The sequence below is a fragment of the Amphiura filiformis genome, chromosome 5 (genome assembly GCF_039555335.1).
Source record: "Amphiura filiformis chromosome 5, Afil_fr2py, whole genome shotgun sequence".
NCBI lineage: Eukaryota > Metazoa > Echinodermata > Ophiuroidea > Amphilepidida > Amphiuridae > Amphiura > Amphiura filiformis.
In genome coordinates, this window is record NC_092632.1 from 70035109 (window position 1) to 70054017 (window position 18909).

General features: G+C 35.5%; 1 protein-coding gene across 1 annotated transcript in view; it reads right to left on the reverse strand.

The window, feature by feature from the left end:
• Window positions 1–452: 452 nt before the first annotated feature.
• Window positions 453–18909, reverse strand: part of LOC140152363 (neurexin-1-like) — a 241557-nt gene continuing 223100 nt past the window's right edge. The window contains 10 exon segments of the mRNA XM_072174668.1: window positions 453–1887; window positions 4204–4212; window positions 8261–8384; window positions 10281–10636; window positions 11682–11853; window positions 12761–12939; window positions 16995–17114; window positions 18069–18218; window positions 18221–18281; window positions 18283–18817. Coding sequence (XP_072030769.1) covers window positions 1343–1887; window positions 4204–4212; window positions 8261–8384; window positions 10281–10636; window positions 11682–11853; window positions 12761–12939; window positions 16995–17114; window positions 18069–18218; window positions 18221–18281; window positions 18283–18817 — 2251 coding nt within the window. The 3' untranslated portion in view covers window positions 453–1342.

Genomic DNA, 18909 nt, shown 5'->3' on the forward strand with positions numbered 1-18909 from the left:
TAAAATATAGAGTACCATCATATGTGATATTTCTCTGCCATATAAACCTGTGTAATATACAACTAGTATGAACGCCACAACTCTTTTAATGCGTTAAATATGAGAATGGTCACCAGCTAACCAAAGCAAAACAAACTTTTGACAGACGTATACATTTACGCTACTAACATCACTTTTTTACATTATATCAGACATGATTTGAAACATAAGACACATGTTTAAAAACTGAACCTGCAGTTTCAACATAGTCCCAATCATCCCAACTGTATGGCATCAAATACGCGTCCCCCAAAAATACTCAGAACCATTGTAATGTTTAGAAGAGATCTGCATAATCTTAATCTGTTTTCCTAATTTTGGGTTGCTTCGAAAACTACCAGAATATAGGGTGTTTCAAAAGTGCATTAGCATAAAGAATGTAGGGTGTTTCAAAAGTGCTCTAGCATAAAGAAATTAATGAACAGTCACTGGAAAGTTACAACAACAACAACAACAACAACAACAACCTGAGCAATATTTCAGGACCGAACTCAAGAAAAACACACAAACAATATCAAATATTTTGGCACACAACAAAATAAAATTGTAGCTCCACTACAGAGTGGGTTGCCAGAGGTAAAACACTATAATCTCAAATTCACTCATTCATAAATGAATAACCTCAACATTATGAATACCTTGGACTTAGTTTAAAAACTTAGCAATAAATATATTTACATAAATCTTAGAATATAATACACAAATTTCAGGAGTTAATGTGACAGTCAATATACACAGTACAAATTAAAGTCAATCCAGACTGTGACACATTGTACTATTTTTGATAAAATAAAATTTTACATATTTACAAAGTAACTAGAAACACCGCTAGCATATTCTTTCTTCTTCTTTTGAAAACATGATTGGAAGTTATTTCCCATACAATTGAACACACAAAACTTACAAATAACTCTACATATAGTAATGAAAAACACTGGTGACACAAATGCATATTTATAAATTTTTGTTTTTGCTTTTTTTTCTCAAGTTATATAAACAAGGAGTCAGAGTTATGCTTCTAGTCTGTATGCCTTGGATTAGAAATTTGTTTTCAGATGTGACATAGCAAATTGTATTTATATTTCACCTAGGCAAATAAATCACAAGTTGCCATATTAGTACAGAAATTTGCTTGTTGTCCAAATTCACTGGCTCACAAGCAACGAGTGAATCAAGTTCTAAATAAAAAGAAATCTTTTTTTCTATCATAAAAACACTTGTCCAAGAAAAAGACTGGAAGTATAAGAGTTGTTGCAGTATCAGCAGCCGGCTGGCAGACAGCTACGCAGGCAGTTCCACCAGCTCATACATACCACTCCTTAGAGGCGTATTCAGGAGGCAATTTAGGTTTGGGTTTGGTCGGAACGGTGCCGTTGGTTGCATTTTGTGGTAAAAGTGCTGACCGCGTCCCCGCTCCTCCCTCGTTTACATTGTCATAGTTACGGCTCTCGTTGATACGGTACGATCCCTCATTGCGATTCCTACACTTGTAGATTATGACTACAATGAGTAGGAATACGAGGGCGCCCGCAGCGACCAGTCCAATAACCATGCCAGTTTGGCCTATAAAAGCGAGTCCGTTACTTACACCCGGCTTGACCTGAGTACCTGTTTCAGAATCTGTCTGCACTTCACCCGTCTTTTTTGTACTTGACACTGCCGGCTTGTTGTCTTTGCCGGGATTTATTTGACATTCACTGTCATCAGAGTCTTCGCAGCCAGATCCAAATTCAGTACTCGTTTCAGGAATGGGTGTAAGGGTAACGGTACTTGATGGGGTTGTGTCCGCTGGAGTAAATTTGGTAGAATCAGTGGAATCTTCCGCTGGTGTAAAAATATCATCCGTACCTGAATTCAAGAGAGATGGAAAAAACTTGATTATTTCCATCTGTAAGGAAGAACATCGTGTAGAATATCTACAGTAAAACATGCTTAAAAGTTTTGACCATTAACTGTTCATGAATACACAAAATGCGCAATAGCAATACTCCATACTAGTTAGTGTGGTTTGGATCTCATTTATCATGCAACTTGGGATTATACAAACTGCGGTAATTACCCGGGGGGGGGGTACTCAGTACAAATGGCCATACGGGGACGTGCCGCAAACATGGGTAGCATTTTCGGCCTCCTGGTATATCAATGACCCCTTTTTCAAAGCCTATTTTGGTATATGAATGGGTCCTTTTTTCAAAATTTTCTCAATTTTTTCTAAATACAGCCCATTTTTTCCTTAATCTAGCAAAACATTTCCCAAAATTTTGGGAAAATTTGTAAAAACTAAGACAATTTTGGTTAAATTCGGCCGAAAATTTTGACTTTTGGTATATCAATGGGTCCAAATTTCTTGAAAAATTGGTATATTTATGGGTCCACTTCCAAAATCTCAGCGGCACGTCCCTACCAAAACCAAACTTGAGTACCCCCCCGGGGTAATTACACATTAATTTCGAGTAGTTTTAACTAGCAGTGCTACATTTACTGACTCAAAAGAAACCTAGCAAATACAAAATAGTAAACACCAAATTAAACCTAATTACAACAGTAAGAATGGGCTGTAACAATTAAAATCCATACACCCTCTTACGGAAGACATGACCTTAATCTCCCACACAGGGGGTATAGTTTTCATATGGAAATTCACACTCCCTCTGTTGGAGATTAAAGTCAAATCTTCCATAGGGGGTGTATGGATTCTAACTGGAATAACCCTAAACACCAAACTAGATTTCAGCGTCCAGTGCTATAAAATGGACAGTATTATATGTATATGTTTTAGTTTTACAATACCTCATCATCAACATTGCAACTTGATACATGGCATAAGCTATGTTTGCCATGCGGGATCTACAGGGCTACCTTGGTGTTGCAATCTTTAAGGGTAAAATCTTACTAGGATGAATTAGTCCAGATATACATAACGGGATTTTTCTTTTCTAAGCAAAGAAAAGGGGATCAGTCAATGCAAATAAACTGGCAATGGCCTTTTACTTGTTTTAAATCGTCCTCTATGTGCTGGATATCTACAAAAGTTACCCTCACATAGCGACCTTTGCCTTTTCTCTGAAATTTCGATTGATCCCAACAACCAAGGTCAAAGTTCAAATCTTGTGCATTAAAGGATATTGGATAAGTGCACACTGAGGATGTGTTGGGTCAAAGTTCAGATGAAGTGTCTCATGCATATGGGGGTGAAAATATCAAAACTGATTTGAGTAATACTAATTTCTTGTTTTGAAAAAAGTATTGTTCAGTAACATCTACCTTTGCCTGTGACATGACGTGAATGTGTAAAGATCAACAATAAAAAAAGAACGATGTTTAGCCATTTATAGTCTAATTATCAGTCAAATGACCTGCCGGTATCAATTGGAGTTTTTTTTTCTTCTCTCTTTTCACGCAACAATTCTCAATATTATCTTGATGGTTCTCACTATTCCGATTTAGCCATTAATGTAGCATGCATTTAAAGCGCATGCTGGGAGAATCTTGGTGGTTTTGTTTTTGGTGTCAGATCCAGGATAAACAGAGCACCGGATTTCAGAGAAAAATGCTGTTTACCGCATATCAAAAGTTAAGGAAAAACAATTTTGCCAAAATGTGATGATGAATGTCTTTGCCTGATTTTGAAAGGCAATTGAGAAATCTTAATTTTATAAATGTAATAATTGTTAGTAAGCACTATGTGCTGTCAAATTCCTAAGATACAATTCATTGACAATGTGAAGCTAACATATTACAAAAGCTACACAATACCGCTCACTAAATATTGGTGAACACTTAAGCTTAAAATTTCAAAACTTGTTTTTCATATACATCAGATGTTGGGCTAAAATTTTTTCATAATTATCACATGTTCTTATATTATTATCAAATAATAAACACTTTTACCTTCAATTTGATGAAATTTTGAAATAAAAAGCAACTAAAGACTTTGAGCTGCATTGGTGCAAAATTCTGCATACATCACATTATAGGAAAAGCTGCAATTCCTTGTCTTTTGAAAAAGCTTTTGAGAAAATGATTTCAGGTAGTAGGTTTAACACACCTGGCATGTATAGAAAAGGGTGTTGCCACGTGTATAGTTTCACACACTGAATTTAGCAGCATTATCCAGTGCAAGACTAATCACAATCATGAGTAACCATGGTGACAAAATATTACCTTTTGTGACTGTGGCATCCACATGACAGGCAAGGAGAAGCAGTGTAGAAAACCAAGAAAGAAAAGTGTGGTGAGAAATGCGACAAAAACAGAGCCAAAAATAAAGAAGAAAATGTTAAACCAACTTTCCAGGATGTACCTTTTATTTCACACACAGTCAAATAAATGAGCTCAAAAAAGGCATATCACAACTGGGCTGCCAAACATATTTCGGTGTGCAAATGCAGCAGGGGTTAGAGCATTCTTGAAATAGGGTCAGCACGTTCGTGCCATGTGACATTATTTTACAATTACAAAGTTGAGCTTATATTGGAGGAGACAATAACGATCTTGTTAAATTAAACTATAATTATTTTAACATTATATTTAATTTACAAAAAAGTTTGCCTCTGTTATAAATTATGCTGCAATTTTCCCCCTTACCTTTTAACAAGTTAACTTTCAGGAAAACACAAATTACTCACACACACCACTCTGAAGCCCTATTTCTTCATAGTATATATTGAAGTGACTTAAAATTGTTTCACATAGTGGGTATTAAATAACAAGTATAAAAGTACTACTTTCAAAATTATAAATGGGGGGGTATAATAAAGAAAAACAAAAACAAAAAATACAATGATATACAAATAAAGATTAAACTTTACAGACATTGAAAAAGTAAGGAATATATTTTAATTTTCCAATATTTCTTTTTGAAATAACCTTTGTATGAATTCAAATGAGTTTTGTAAGAAACAAAAGGTTAACTGGAAAATGAATGAATTGTGTGTTAACATTAATTGAAAACAAAGGTTTGTGTGTAAGTGGAACCAATAACCAATCATCATAATTGATAAAAGTATAATTTTTATTCATTGCTGAATTCAAAGCAACAGTTACAAGAATGGCACACTATCAGCTTGAAGCTGCCAAAAAATTGTCAGAAATCGCACCCGATCACAGGACCAGCGCACTTGCACAGATTTAATGCTTCATAATAATTGCTTGATTGCAGATTTACCATGTAAACTATGTGGATTCCCTATATAGACTTGATTCTTAACTCTCTTCACGCGGGTGTCGACTGCAGACGATATGTTTAAAAAAAAATTCAAATTCAAAAATTTCATAAATGTAAATTTTCATGACCATATTTGGAATCAGCATGAAATATGCATTAAAATGAGTACTACAAACAAGCCTGGTATTGGTTCAGTAGTTTTAAGATAGCTCTTGATATTTTGAGAAAATAGTTAAAAACTTCAAACTTTTTTCCGTTGAAGCGAAGGACTAGCACGCAGAGCATTAAACACTTCAGAAAGTCCCTGCAATCTCATTGGTTCCTGACACGATATAACATGGTTCAGCGCATGCGTGCAGGCCCGTACGCAGGATTTTGAAAAAGTGGACCTTTTTTCCAACGGGGGGTGATTTTGTAAAAAGTGGACTTTTCCTCAAAAATTTGGACCTTTTTTGGCCAAAAAAGCGTAAAAACACTGATTTTTTCCTCGCTACACTCGCAAATTGTCATATTTTGGGACTTTTTGTATACTTTCGCACATTTGGGGGGGGGGTGCGACCACACCCCCCTACGTACGGGCCTGCATGCGTGTCAATGCAATTAGCGCATGCGTGTCAATGCGATACACCATATTTGAACCAAACAAAGGTACATATAGCCTTTGGTAATTCCTTGTAAAATGTAGGGTTTAATTTGATTAAAATTTTTATTTGAATTGAAGTGTTTAAGAATGAGATAACAGGTATTGGTTTTTATCTGCTGTTGTGCATCTATCATCTCATGTATTAGACATGTGCAACATCATTATTTTTGGAGTAAAACAAATTGGCTTTGTCTTGTTGTTTTATTTAAAATAACCTGTGTTATATGAGATAATAGTTGCACGACAGCAGCTAAAAACAATATCTTTTTTTTCTCTGAAAATCACTCTGTGGTCCCGGGAGATATAATTTATACAGGAATTGAAACGGTGGCTCACCACATAACATACATTTTGTTGGCGATCTCAATGTACACTGTACAATTTGTATCTAAACAGTTTTGTTCAAATAGTTTCGCCATAGAAAACCACTGAGAACCCAAACTTCAGTGATTTGCAGATGAAAACGTTTTGAATCGCTTTGGCGGTAACAACACCGGTCACTGAGTGCATTAAAATTAATGACCTTAACCTGACCGTGTACAAGAATGGTTTGGTTATTACCAATGTGTCTGGTACTCTATGCCTCCAAGAAGAGACAAACGGTTATCAACTTTTTTGAAATAATTATGTGCATCTGCTCATAACTGCAATGAAGATTTTATCAAACCCTAAATCAAGGATGATGGTATCAAGTTTGCTTTGCATGAATTCTGAAAGCAGCATATAATATGTGTAGGCCTCACATCCATATCAAAAGGATGCACTTGTCGGCTGCTACATGTGTCTCATTTACATAATAGCTAGGAATAAATACCAGACTCATTTCAAGTGGAGGTTACTTCAGATTATCCCAAAGTCATATGGTTTAGGAATACAGAGAGCACTCCTTAACCATGGTACTTGGGGATGATTTGAAGTGACCTCCACTTGAGATGAGTCTGGTATTTATTCCTAGCTATTATGTGAAATGAGACACATGTAGCAGCCGACAAGTGCATCCTTTTGATATGGATGTACACATATTGTAGAATTGCATGTAATTAATAGCATGTAATAAAATCAGTGATGCAAATCAAAATGAAAAATGAAAAATTGAACAGAATCCCAACACAAATGAATAAAACAATAAACATTCATGCATTTATTAACTAACATATGCCAACTCATACCAAATGTCAAGATAAATAGACAAATGCTTAATGTGCTTTTTCCAAGCATTCTAACACCACCCGATAGATTAATGCTTAATGTGCTTTTTCCAAGCATTCTAACACCACCCGATGAGAAGTTTCAGTTGATCTTTTGATGGTTATTATTATTATTAGATAGTTTTAGTGGCAACCATTTACTGAAACCCATTTAAGGGGGTACTACACCCCTGGCCAATTTTGTGCCTATTTTTGCATTTTTCTCAAAAATTATAGCGCATTGGTGATAGGTAAGATATGTATATTATAGGGGCAAAGACTACAACTACTGCACTGAAAATTCAGCAACTCAAGGCAAGTAGTTATTGATTTATTGATCAAATATTGGTTTTCCCTCATTTTTGACTGTAACTCCACAACTGTTGTCTGTGCTGAAATAAAATATCCAGTGCAGTAGTTGTAGTCCTTGCCCCTATAATATACACATTTTACTTGTCACCAATGCGCTATAATTTTTGAGAAAAATGCAAAAATAGGCACAAAATTGGGCAGGGGTGTAGTACCCCCTTAAACCATGAAAAGATGCCATTTTCATTTTGTCTTAAGTCAATTGCCACAGATGATTACCAAAATCCGAATGTTTGTATTAGTAAAAGACTAGAAAGTGACTAAGATTAATAAGCGATATTGGCATTACAAATTTGCAATGCATTGTGGGACAGTTTTGGTACAGCTGAACTCTGACCTCTCAGGCAAATTGCTAAAATCATTAATTTATTATTGTAACAATGTTAAAGGTTATCATTAAACATATTTTAAATTACAATGTTTTTAAACAAACTTTTAGTAAATTATTTTAAATAATATTTTGTAAGCACACGCCCCCAATTTTCCCGATAGGTCAGAGTTCACCTGCACCACAATTTGCCATAACCATCCTACCATGCATCAAGAATTTGTAACGCTGATATTGTTTATTGAATTATTTGATTAAATGAATCTCCTACGCAAATTGGATAGCAACTTTTAATATCTCAATAAAACAGCAACTGTACCTGTTTACACAATACCTGATAATGAATTCCGACTGAATTTGATTAATGAATAAGTCAAAATCAAAATCCCTAGAGTAAATGAGGTCATAGTCATGTTACAGTCATATGACAAGCATGTGACAGTCATGTGTTGATCATATGGCAATCATGTGACAACCAGGTGACAGTCATGAGATAACATGTTAGCATCAAGGCCGTGTACACCTACCTGATCCTGCAGGTACACAATCTTCGTCATCTTCTGACCCACATCCAGATGTTGTGACAAAGATGATGTCAGAGGTATCCATAGTATTAGTAGCATCGCCTGTCGGTGATATCGGCACTGGATTCTGCAACACAGATATAAAGGTTGCTTGCAGTTTTATCTTATTTATGAATGAATATATGCTCTAGCTTAACGGGGTGTGACCAGATGAACAATCTGATCCCCCCCCCCCCCACTTTATTCATCGAAATAGAGATTTTTGCATCAGAAGACAGCTTATATTTTGTGCATAATCCCATTCCCAGGCCTCATATGCAGTCAAGATTAATAGGTAAATTTTCACGGGAAAATTTTCTGGACACACGACCAATGCGTATCAATGTGAGTGTAACCTCAAGCCTGATCCCTGACCCACGTCAGTGACCTCGCTATTCAAGTCTTAGTTATTTTGAATTGGAATGGTGTTTTTGGCCGCAGTTTCGATAGAAATTCATGCATTGCAAAATTATTAATATTAATTTCTTCACAATATCATCAAAACGTAATTTCAAAAATATTTATCTACGGAAACTCTTGTTATAACATTATTAACTTCCGACAAGTAACTTATTTTGCATCCAAGGAGAAATTCTTCCTATTCAAATACATTGGAAGACCGCCCGCTGTGCTCGGGGTCACATTCCATAATGCTAATATGTCTGCGCCCATGGGTGTCACGTGTCCAGAAAATTTTCCAGTGAAAATGTTCCTATTAATCTTGACTGATATGTGAAACGATCAAGGGAAATGAGTCGCATGTCGCTAATATTGATTTTGAGATATTGGCAAAGAAAGTGTTCAAATTCTTTTGTTTTACATTGTTTTCAGCGATTCATAAATTGACATAACTTTGCAAAGCAAACATGTGGTTTTCAGTTTCTGAAAGCTCTAAATGTCCTCTTATAGGAACCTATGTAAAACTCATTTTCTACCTGGGTTGACATGTGACTCATTTCCCTTGATCATGTCACATATGTGACACGATCAAGGGGAATGAGTCGGATGTCGCTAACATTGATTTTGAGATATTGGCAAAGAAAGTGTTAAAACTCTTTTGTTTTCTATTGTTTTCAGTGATTGATAAAGTGACGTATCTTCGCAAAGAAAAGTCATATCAACTTGGGGTTTTCAGTTTCTGAAAGCTCTAAATGTCCTCTTATAGGAACCTATGTAAAACTCATTTTCTACCTGGGTTGACATGTGACTCATTTCCCTTGATCATGTCACATATTATGTTCTGTTTAGATGTTATGAACTAACAAGACAGGTGGAACTAACCCATACTGTTCTATGGGCCAATGTGAAACACATTTTTGCTTCTAATATCAAAACCGCTAGTGTAATTTAATCCAGGAAAACTTGGGAATCAGAATATGTTGGTATAGGCCTCAATGTGAGGTACAAGACACAATATGAAAATATCTGACCACCCATTCTAATCAAGCATGAATTATTATCTTTTGTGTGTGATGGTCCTTTTTTTTTTTTTTTTAATAAAGAAAGACAAAATTCTAAGTAAAGCCATATTATAACATTTGCTGAGGAGAACGCCCTCAAAATTTTTTTAAATTCTGGGTTTTACACGATTGTAATGTACTTTAGTCAATAAAGATACTCTGCAAAAATCAAGACTTTAGGTGCTGTAGTTTTGTCAAAATCTGAGATTTTGAATAAAATGATGGAACCGGCGTTTTATTATTACGATGGAAATATTAGTCGAACACGTATGCACAGTACGTGCGGGATACACACACACCCCGAGGATCGTATCAGTATTACAACCGCAAGGAGTAACATGCATAGGCGCTAGTAGTAAATTCCCATTTTCTATGCTTTACCTCACTTGTTCGGCTAAAAATTAAAAGGGGACATATCTGACAGTAAAAGCTAACATGAAAATAAATACTAATCTATTTTTACAGAAATGTTATAATATGGCTTTAATTGTTCACTACCAGTGTTTAATTTAGAAGAACCTTACCTTTGTAGGTGTTGGTCTTCCTTGAGGCTCGTCAATGTAACCAGATTGACTTGCTGGAGTTATGATAGGTCCACTAGTAGGTGTGCCTGTGTACTGTGAATCTGTCAACATAGGTGGCAGGGAAGCTAAGATCGCACCCTCCGGATTCAGTATTTGACGTACATTCCCCACAATAGTGATCATATCATCGGTATTTGCAGCCATGTCTAGGATTCTGTAATCATTGTAATTCACTCCCGATACTAGGCCCACAAATCCTCTTTCTATAGCTCTACGTTTCCGAAGACCGTCAGTTCCTGTTCCTCTGCCACCAATGTGAACTATTGCTTGATCATCAAAATAACGAGCTTGTTTACCTGATGAGAAAATGAAAACAATTTGTTGAGAGTAAAATATGTGGTCAGGTACCTTAAATTAGTCAACTAGATTGTCAAATCTTCAATAGACCTTTTCAAGCCGAATTTTAATGATTCATTTGGATTGAACCCGAAGTATGAAATAATTTCCCCCAAATGAGCATGCAGAAAAAAGAACCTCTTCAGCATCATGTACAATGCGAAGTTTCAATGCGCAACAGGCATCATACCTAGCAAACACAAAAATATTCTTAAAATGTTTATTCAAAACTTATTTTATTTAAAAACTTGTTTGATTCCACTGACTTTTTGCGATTGAAATGTACACAACACCAATGAGAGCAATCATCAACAACAAATCAAATCAAGAACTTGTTTTCACTCGACCATGAGTCGCATCATCAACCGGAAGTAATGTGGTACCGACCCACAGAATATCTTCAAAAAATATTGTTCACACATTTCTTGCACAACAGCAGGACTGGCCTTTAAATTGATGTGGTGGGCTTACACATTTTGAGGTGACCATGACATCAGGCATGCTCGTACGTGATTGGTTGCTCAAAGTCCATGTAATCTCATTTCCGAGCAATTTCCGATGATATCCAAATGGGGTTTGCAAAGGTCTATTGGCTCTTTCTTGCACACACATCTATCTACTTAAGATAGCAGTGGCATAGATTTCTTTTGACATTGGGGGGATGGGGTTGGAAAAAATTTCTTGAAGTATAGTAAATTCAGCACTTTTTGGTGACAGAATAAGTCTATTGTACAAATGCGCGTGAAGCGCACACAAGTTTTTGCCATTTTGAAGCTATAAACTGATAAAATATGGTACAAAAGTGGAATAAATTCACACGAAGTGCACAAACATTTGCACTTTGGGGCAAATTTAAGGTTAATTTGGTCAGAAACCTGCATACAGGCCTCAACATTGGGAGGAAGATTGTATGGACCATCCCCCCTGGCAAAATATTGGGGGGATTTATCCCCCATCTCCCCGGGATCTACGCCTATGGAAGATAGCAACTGTGAGTCTACATACCCTTGGGATATTTGAAGACTTTGCCAAAGCTGTCCACCTGTAATGTGGCATTGGCTCCTTTCCTTGTAAACTGTACTACATGGTAGAGTCCATCGTCAACCCTGTGATCTAATTCCATGATTGGGTGGTCGTCTGTACCAAAGTTATACCGCACCATCACATTACCATTTAACTAGATAAAAAATAAAGAGAAAAGAAAATGATCTTAAGGGATCAGATAGCAATGTTTGCATGTTATTTTTTTGTGTGATATGAGAGCACATCAGGCATATCGTATTGAATTCTGAATACAAAAATGTCCTTCTGATATCAAACAATTTTGATTTTTTTTTATTTGAGTCAGTTCTTCTTGGGTCCAATCTCTTTGCCAATTATGTCATCATGTCAAAATCTTACATAAGTGATCACTTTTAGCTGTGTAAAGTTTTACTCCCCATTCCAGAAAAATACAGCACTAATTTTTTGGGATTAAAAGAATCAAGTTCTGCCAAATGAAACAGCTCAATCCTAATCATTCATTTAGTCCGAACTGGAGATAAGAGAAAAAGTTCATTATTTTACTAATTTCTTGAAAAAAGAACCAAAAACATGCATTTTTGGCATGTTTTCTGACAATCGAGTCACAAAAATCTTGGAACAAGTTGAAGCATTCAAAATCTTGTGTATATGCCGACATTTTGATCTAATTTTCAAAAAATTTTGTGTTACTTTAATTAAATGTTTCTTTATAAGTATGAAATATGTCTTTTCCAAAATGCATAAACTGAAATTAGTCTTAGTACAAGTCTTTGGGCTTGATTGTCACAGCATATGAAAAACACCCTAAAAACGCATGTTTTTGGCCCTTATTTCCAAAAATGGGCTAAATATTAAAATTTGACTTTTATCGCTAGTTAGGACTAACTAAAGGATTAGGATTTAGCTATGTTTTATTTGGCAAGACAGGATAATATTTTTTTTATTCCAAAAAATTAGTTCTGTATTTTTCTGGAATGGGGAGTACCTCATATGTCATTGGTGTGAACACTGGTAACAAACCTTCAAGACAGAATCAAAAATAGAGAACATGCTAGACTTACCACTTCCATCTCTAAGAAGTCATCCGATGTTGCACTGTCCACTCTCACCAACACTGAATCCTCTGAACTTGTGATAAAACCAAGACTAAGGTCATCCCGATCTGTTCTCATCCAACTTGTATCTGGCAGCCGCAATGTGATAAGACCTCCAGGGCTTCCAAATGCATATGTGGTGCTCACTAGTAGGGAAACAAACAAAGAGTTTTAATATGTTTCCATATATATTTTGTAAACAAATGAATATTCAAATAATGTTAACAAGTGTCATAAATTGTGGACCAAAATGACACCAAACGATCCTAACATACTGTAAAAACTCGTTAGTTAGCATATGTGCTTACTATCGAACGCTTTTGAAGCTATGAAACTGTACGAAAGTCCGGCGCTTTACCAACTGAGCTAATGGGGTTGAGGCACAAATGCAGGTTTACTTGTTCATATATAACTATGTCACTAATTGTGGACCAATCTGACACCAAACAATCCTGACTAAGGCTGCAATATTCTAGGTCAAAATAGAGTGAAAAGTGATGTAAATTGTAATTTATTTTCTTATTCTTATTTTAATATTTAATTATAGAGGCATATTCAGGGGGTATGGAGGGTACACATGTACCTGTTTTGGGTTTTTTTGTTGTTGTTGAAAAATCATGCGAAATCAGCCATTACATTCCCTGAGTGCATAAAACTGGGACACCAGTTTCAAAATTAAAACTTGACAATTTTATTGTAATTAAATTTTTCATAATTTTTCTTCATTTTCTTGGTTTGAAAATAAAAGGGGACAATGTGATCAGTGAAAACTAACATTCAAATAGGAATCTATTCTTTATACAATTTGATATTATTGCTTTAACCCCCTGGACACTACTGGTCATCTAACAGCATTTCTGATTGGTTGATAACTTGAAATGCTCATATTTTCAATTGCCAATTATGACTACAATGCTGGCCATAAGTGTTGGGACGGTTTGATAGGGTAATCTAAATAAACCCCCCACTCCCCCCGATCAATGTTGAATCCTACTTTTTTGGTCACACGCGCCTAGTGGCACCCAACATTGATTGGTGGGGAAGGGGGAGGGTTGGGGTGTTAGGAAAGGGTTTAGGCTTGTCACCAAAGAAACCTCCACTTTATCACGTTAACAATAACGGAAATAAGGCAATAATATTGTGTATGCGTTTTCCATAAGTGTCCCAACACATTTTGGCCATGGTTGTATTTGAAAAGTTGAAAAAAATCATCTAATTTCAGTTTTTTGCTTATAACTCAAAAAGTAATTATGATATTGACACCAAATTTGGAGCAGTAAGAGATCCTATCAATTTGCTTGACCACAAAAAAATATAAATGGCTACATTTTAAATTTAGGGACTGGTCACTTTAAAAGTCTTAAAGCCATATTTTTGGCCATATTTAAGTTCACTATTCGTCACTTTAATTGTCAAAAGTTAGGTTTTAAAATGACAAATTATTGTTTTCACCAATTAAAATCTTATATTAAAGTTATAGAAGAAAATAAAATTTATCACAACATCTCGTGATCAAAAAACAAATAAAGGAATCGAACCCATGCACACTTGTTTTTCCAATTTAATGCTGTCTACCTCAAGTGAAGTAACGGAGTAAATCAACTTGTTAGCATTAATTTAGACTACATACAATAATGGATGAACAAGTACAGTGTGTTAGCTCAGTTGATGCTCTGCTTTTATTTGTGATCTTATTTATGAAAAAAAATTCCTACACTTTTTTTTTTTTTTTTTCAACAGAAATTCAGTGATGTGAGAAATTATTTATTTTAAAAAGAAAGCAAAAAAAAAAAAATTAAATCGTTAGGATTTGAACTTGGACTTTTTGAGTACAAAACAGACGACTTATCAACTGAGCTAACATGTTCAAGTGACATTACTAAGTATTTTTAGGTATAAAAGCTATTACAAATGGAATAAAAGTGTTGAAACTAACCCGCTGCTTATAGGACATGAAACGTAGCTTATTGGCTATAGAACAACGGTATTCAAGGCCTTTTCGAAGAAAATCGATTCTTAAAGTGTAAAAAAGTTTGAAACCCACGGTATGCACTCGTAAACTGAATCAAGAGATAGTAGTGATTCTCTTTTATTATAGTGCATACCGTGACATGAACTCAAGCATGTCCGCATTCAGTCTCGTTCCTAAAGTAAGACTAATCATGAAATTTAAATATATTGTATGGACTTTGTATTTAGGATGCGACGGTAAACCAACGAAACACCATCATGACCATGCGCAAATGAATGCATCCCATCGATAAACCATTGCTATAAAGTCTGATCATAGTCAATTGCTTTTATTCTAAGAATATGGTGGTATATCGTGGATTCATGGCGTTATGTTTTACAAATCGACACAATATTTTCACAACAATATGGATTACCGATATGATCATTTCAGAAATTCAACTTATTTAGCTTAATATTGTCAATTTAAATATCATGATTAATTTGACACTTGTCAATAAACAAAACCATACGAAAACCAGTAGTCTCCGATAGCTCAATTGGTTAGCGTGCTGTTCATCTCCTGTAGACAGCGCGGGTTCGACTCCATCCAATTTTTTTTATTGTTATAATTATTTTGTGACAATTTTCTTTCAAATTACTTTGCAGACGAACAAACTCCTTTTTTCAAATAACATGCAAAATGTCACTATTATGCGCATTTATTGTGGCTTTTAGTATTATATACTGCGTTTGTTGTGTTATAAAGGTAATGTTGTATCATGAAGATCATTCACCTTTTGTTGTAACTTATCTCTAAATCATGAACTATCATATTTACTAGTACGGTATTCATCCTTAAAATCGGCATGACCTAATATGCTGAATCCATGAATCACGGATACCAAAAAATAATGTATATGCTTTAACCTGCTAATTTGCATCAAACAAAATGACCACCAAAATCATTAGAGTTTTACATACTAATTTAATGATTTTGGTGGTTATTTTGTTTTTATGCAAATTAGAAGGTCAAAACATTACTATTATTTATGGTATCCATGGTTGTTGGATTCAGCATACCCAAATTGACTTTAAAAAAATAGATACCGTTTTTAACTTTAAAAATGCACCTAACACTTCTATTTCTCAGCAGGAAGTCGACTAGACTAATAGGATATGAAGGTGAATAGTCAATGATGTTTGCTATCTTCTGAAGATGAAATTCTGATTTAGGAATTATGTGTAATATTATAATAATTACTCTTTTTATGTGTTATGTTATTTTTCAAACGTAAGTTTCTTTGAAAGCGCTTTAATAGATTTCAGTCATAAAACGTAATTTAAGCCCACTCTTGCCAACTATAATTATATTTACACGATATACTCGTTGCAAATACCACATACGTTTTTGATGCAAACGATGAAAATTGTTAAAGTTTGTTATTTTGTCTAAAATTTGCTTTTTTAATTTAAGTATTAATTTTTTTCCAAAGTCACTCTTTTAAAAGACTTCAATCAATTCCTGTCAACAAATACCATGTATTTCTGGCGACTAAATCACTACTCTTTCAAAATAAAACGTCATTTTAAGCAAAATACGTAGTTCGCATAGGCTAATAATGTACAGCACGCACTGTAAAATACATGATATTATGTATAAAAAGCGACCGTATCGTTATATCACGTGAGGAAAATCCAATAGTTTTTATATAAGTGTGAAGATAAATAGTTTCTCCATTTTCATGTAAAATTTGATGAAAATCCAAGCTATGGTTGAGGAGATATGGGCCAAAACACACATTTTAAAATTGGATTTTTGTACCTTAGAGACAATGCTGGCCATAAGTGTTGGGACGGTTTGATAGGGTAATGTAAATAAACCCCCCCACTCCCCCCGATCAATGTTGAATCCTACTTTTTTTGGTCACACGCTACTAGTGGCACCCAACATTGATTGGTGGGGAAGGGGAGGGTTGGGGTGTTAGGAAAGGGTTTAGGCTTGTCACCAAAGAAACCTCCACTTTATCACGTTAACAATAACGGAAATAAGGCAATAATATTGTGTACGTTTTCCATAAGTGTCCCAACACATTTTGGCCATGGTTGTAGGCTCTAAACTATTTATTATCAAACTTGCATTTGCAGATGATCTTATTGACACTATCATTGATTGGTTTAAAATAATTGGACACAATATTCATTTTGGCCAATCAGCAGGTAGTTCTCATGGGGTTAAAGCTTGCCTTACCATTTGTACAGAGGTCCCCAATGAAACTGGTCATCTCACAGTTGCATGTATAGCTGTTCCAGCCTGGTACACACACTCCAGCGTTTTCACACCCGTGATCTTCGCACAGCTGTGATTGATCTAGGTAAATTAAATTTGTATCAATCAGTATAAGGCTTGGGATATACCATCTATTGTGTAAAGCATCAAATTGTTGAAGTACATTAAAAGTACATTGTTTCAAATCTATACCCTCAGTACCATGATTTATGCTGGTTTCATACTTTCCTGCTGCTTGCAAAATGCAATCGCACCAGAAATGCTAGCGGTGACCAGCGGCAAACCAATATATCGATCACTCCACCGATTTGCCCAAGCAGCAGCATTGCTTGGAGTTGAATTCAAGTCAACTCGGTGCGGTGCTGCTCCCGGGTGCTGCTCTGACGTTTGAGAACAAAATACGATTTTGGAGCGGTGCTGAACGGCAACAATGGCTTTCAGAGTCATGCTGTTGCCGCTCAGCGGTGTGCCGCTCCGCTTGCAGACAAGTGCAAGCTGTGTGCTGAAGCATCAGGCCGCTCAGCGGCAGAAAGTATGAACCCAGCATTAGGTACAATTTTAGAATCTGGTAAGCTACTCCTGTTATACACCCACTGAATATTTTGAGAATGGTACATACTCACAGAATAAAGCACAGCTCGTGGGTAGCAAACCTTAAAACCTAGCCATTATTTCTTATGTAACAGATTATGATCTCAATATTTCGCTGTCTTTTGGTTCATTAGTTTGCAAGAAAAATAGTTTTGAATAACATGATCAACTGAAAAAAAAATTAAAAAAGAAAATTTGTTCAATATGATCAACTGATGAGACAGTCTTATCTTATTCATTGAACAGCTGCTTAAATTCATTTTTATAAAACTATTCTAAATTGCTCAAAAGTTATAAAATAAAAACAGTTTCTGGAATTATGTAAGGTAAAATTACAAGAACATGACGAATCCTAAAGTTTTAGATGTAAAAATAGATTCAATATATCCAACAGTAGATCAGATATTGAAAACAACAACAAACATGCCTAGTACTGAGACCAACCTTCACATCCATTAACTATTTCATCCTTAGACTCTATACTGACTGCTGTATCAAGTATATTCTGGTGCTCTCCATTGATTTCTAAGGAAGCAAAACATCCTTGAAACCCCTGTTTTGATTCCACCATCATAGGAAGATGTTGGTAGCGAACTCTTCTACACCTCCTATGAAAAGGTTCTCTGTGAGGTCCAGATTCCGTGCAAACGGGACCAGACCTCGCTATAGTTGCACTGTCATCTACTTTTAATACATGTCTATCCCTACTATCCCTAGAGATGGAGACTTCATGCCATAGGTTATCATTTAATGAGGTTCTTGTGTTGGCTTTCAATACTGTGTGTCCGCCACCTAAATCAAACACATAATGAATACGAGCCTCTACTAGTTCTATTGCAATGAAGTCGTCCCCCTGTTCTCCACAATATATTAGTAGTCCATTAGGTTCTGTTGTTTTGAACTGAAAAAACATGGTGAGATGCGGGTCATAGGTGGCTGGAGTAGGGAGTTGAACATGGACCTCTTTTGTCAAGAAAGTGAACGGTTCACGTATGGGCCTTTGCGTGATCCTTTCGCCAAACTGAGCAGTCAATTCATACCCGCTGATTAAGTTTTCTCTCGCTAAATCAAAGTAAGCTTGATTATTGTACAAGAATTGTTCCATGTGTCCTTGAAAATTCAATGGTGTTTCCTCAAAATTTGCTGTGTCCGAAATGGCACCGACCTCGATGTAGTGATAATCAAGTATACCGCTTCAAACTCATCTCCAACTAAATGATAGCACATAAAAAAAGACAAAATGGGAAAGTCTCACATGAATGCTGTTACACTGTACTATTTGAAT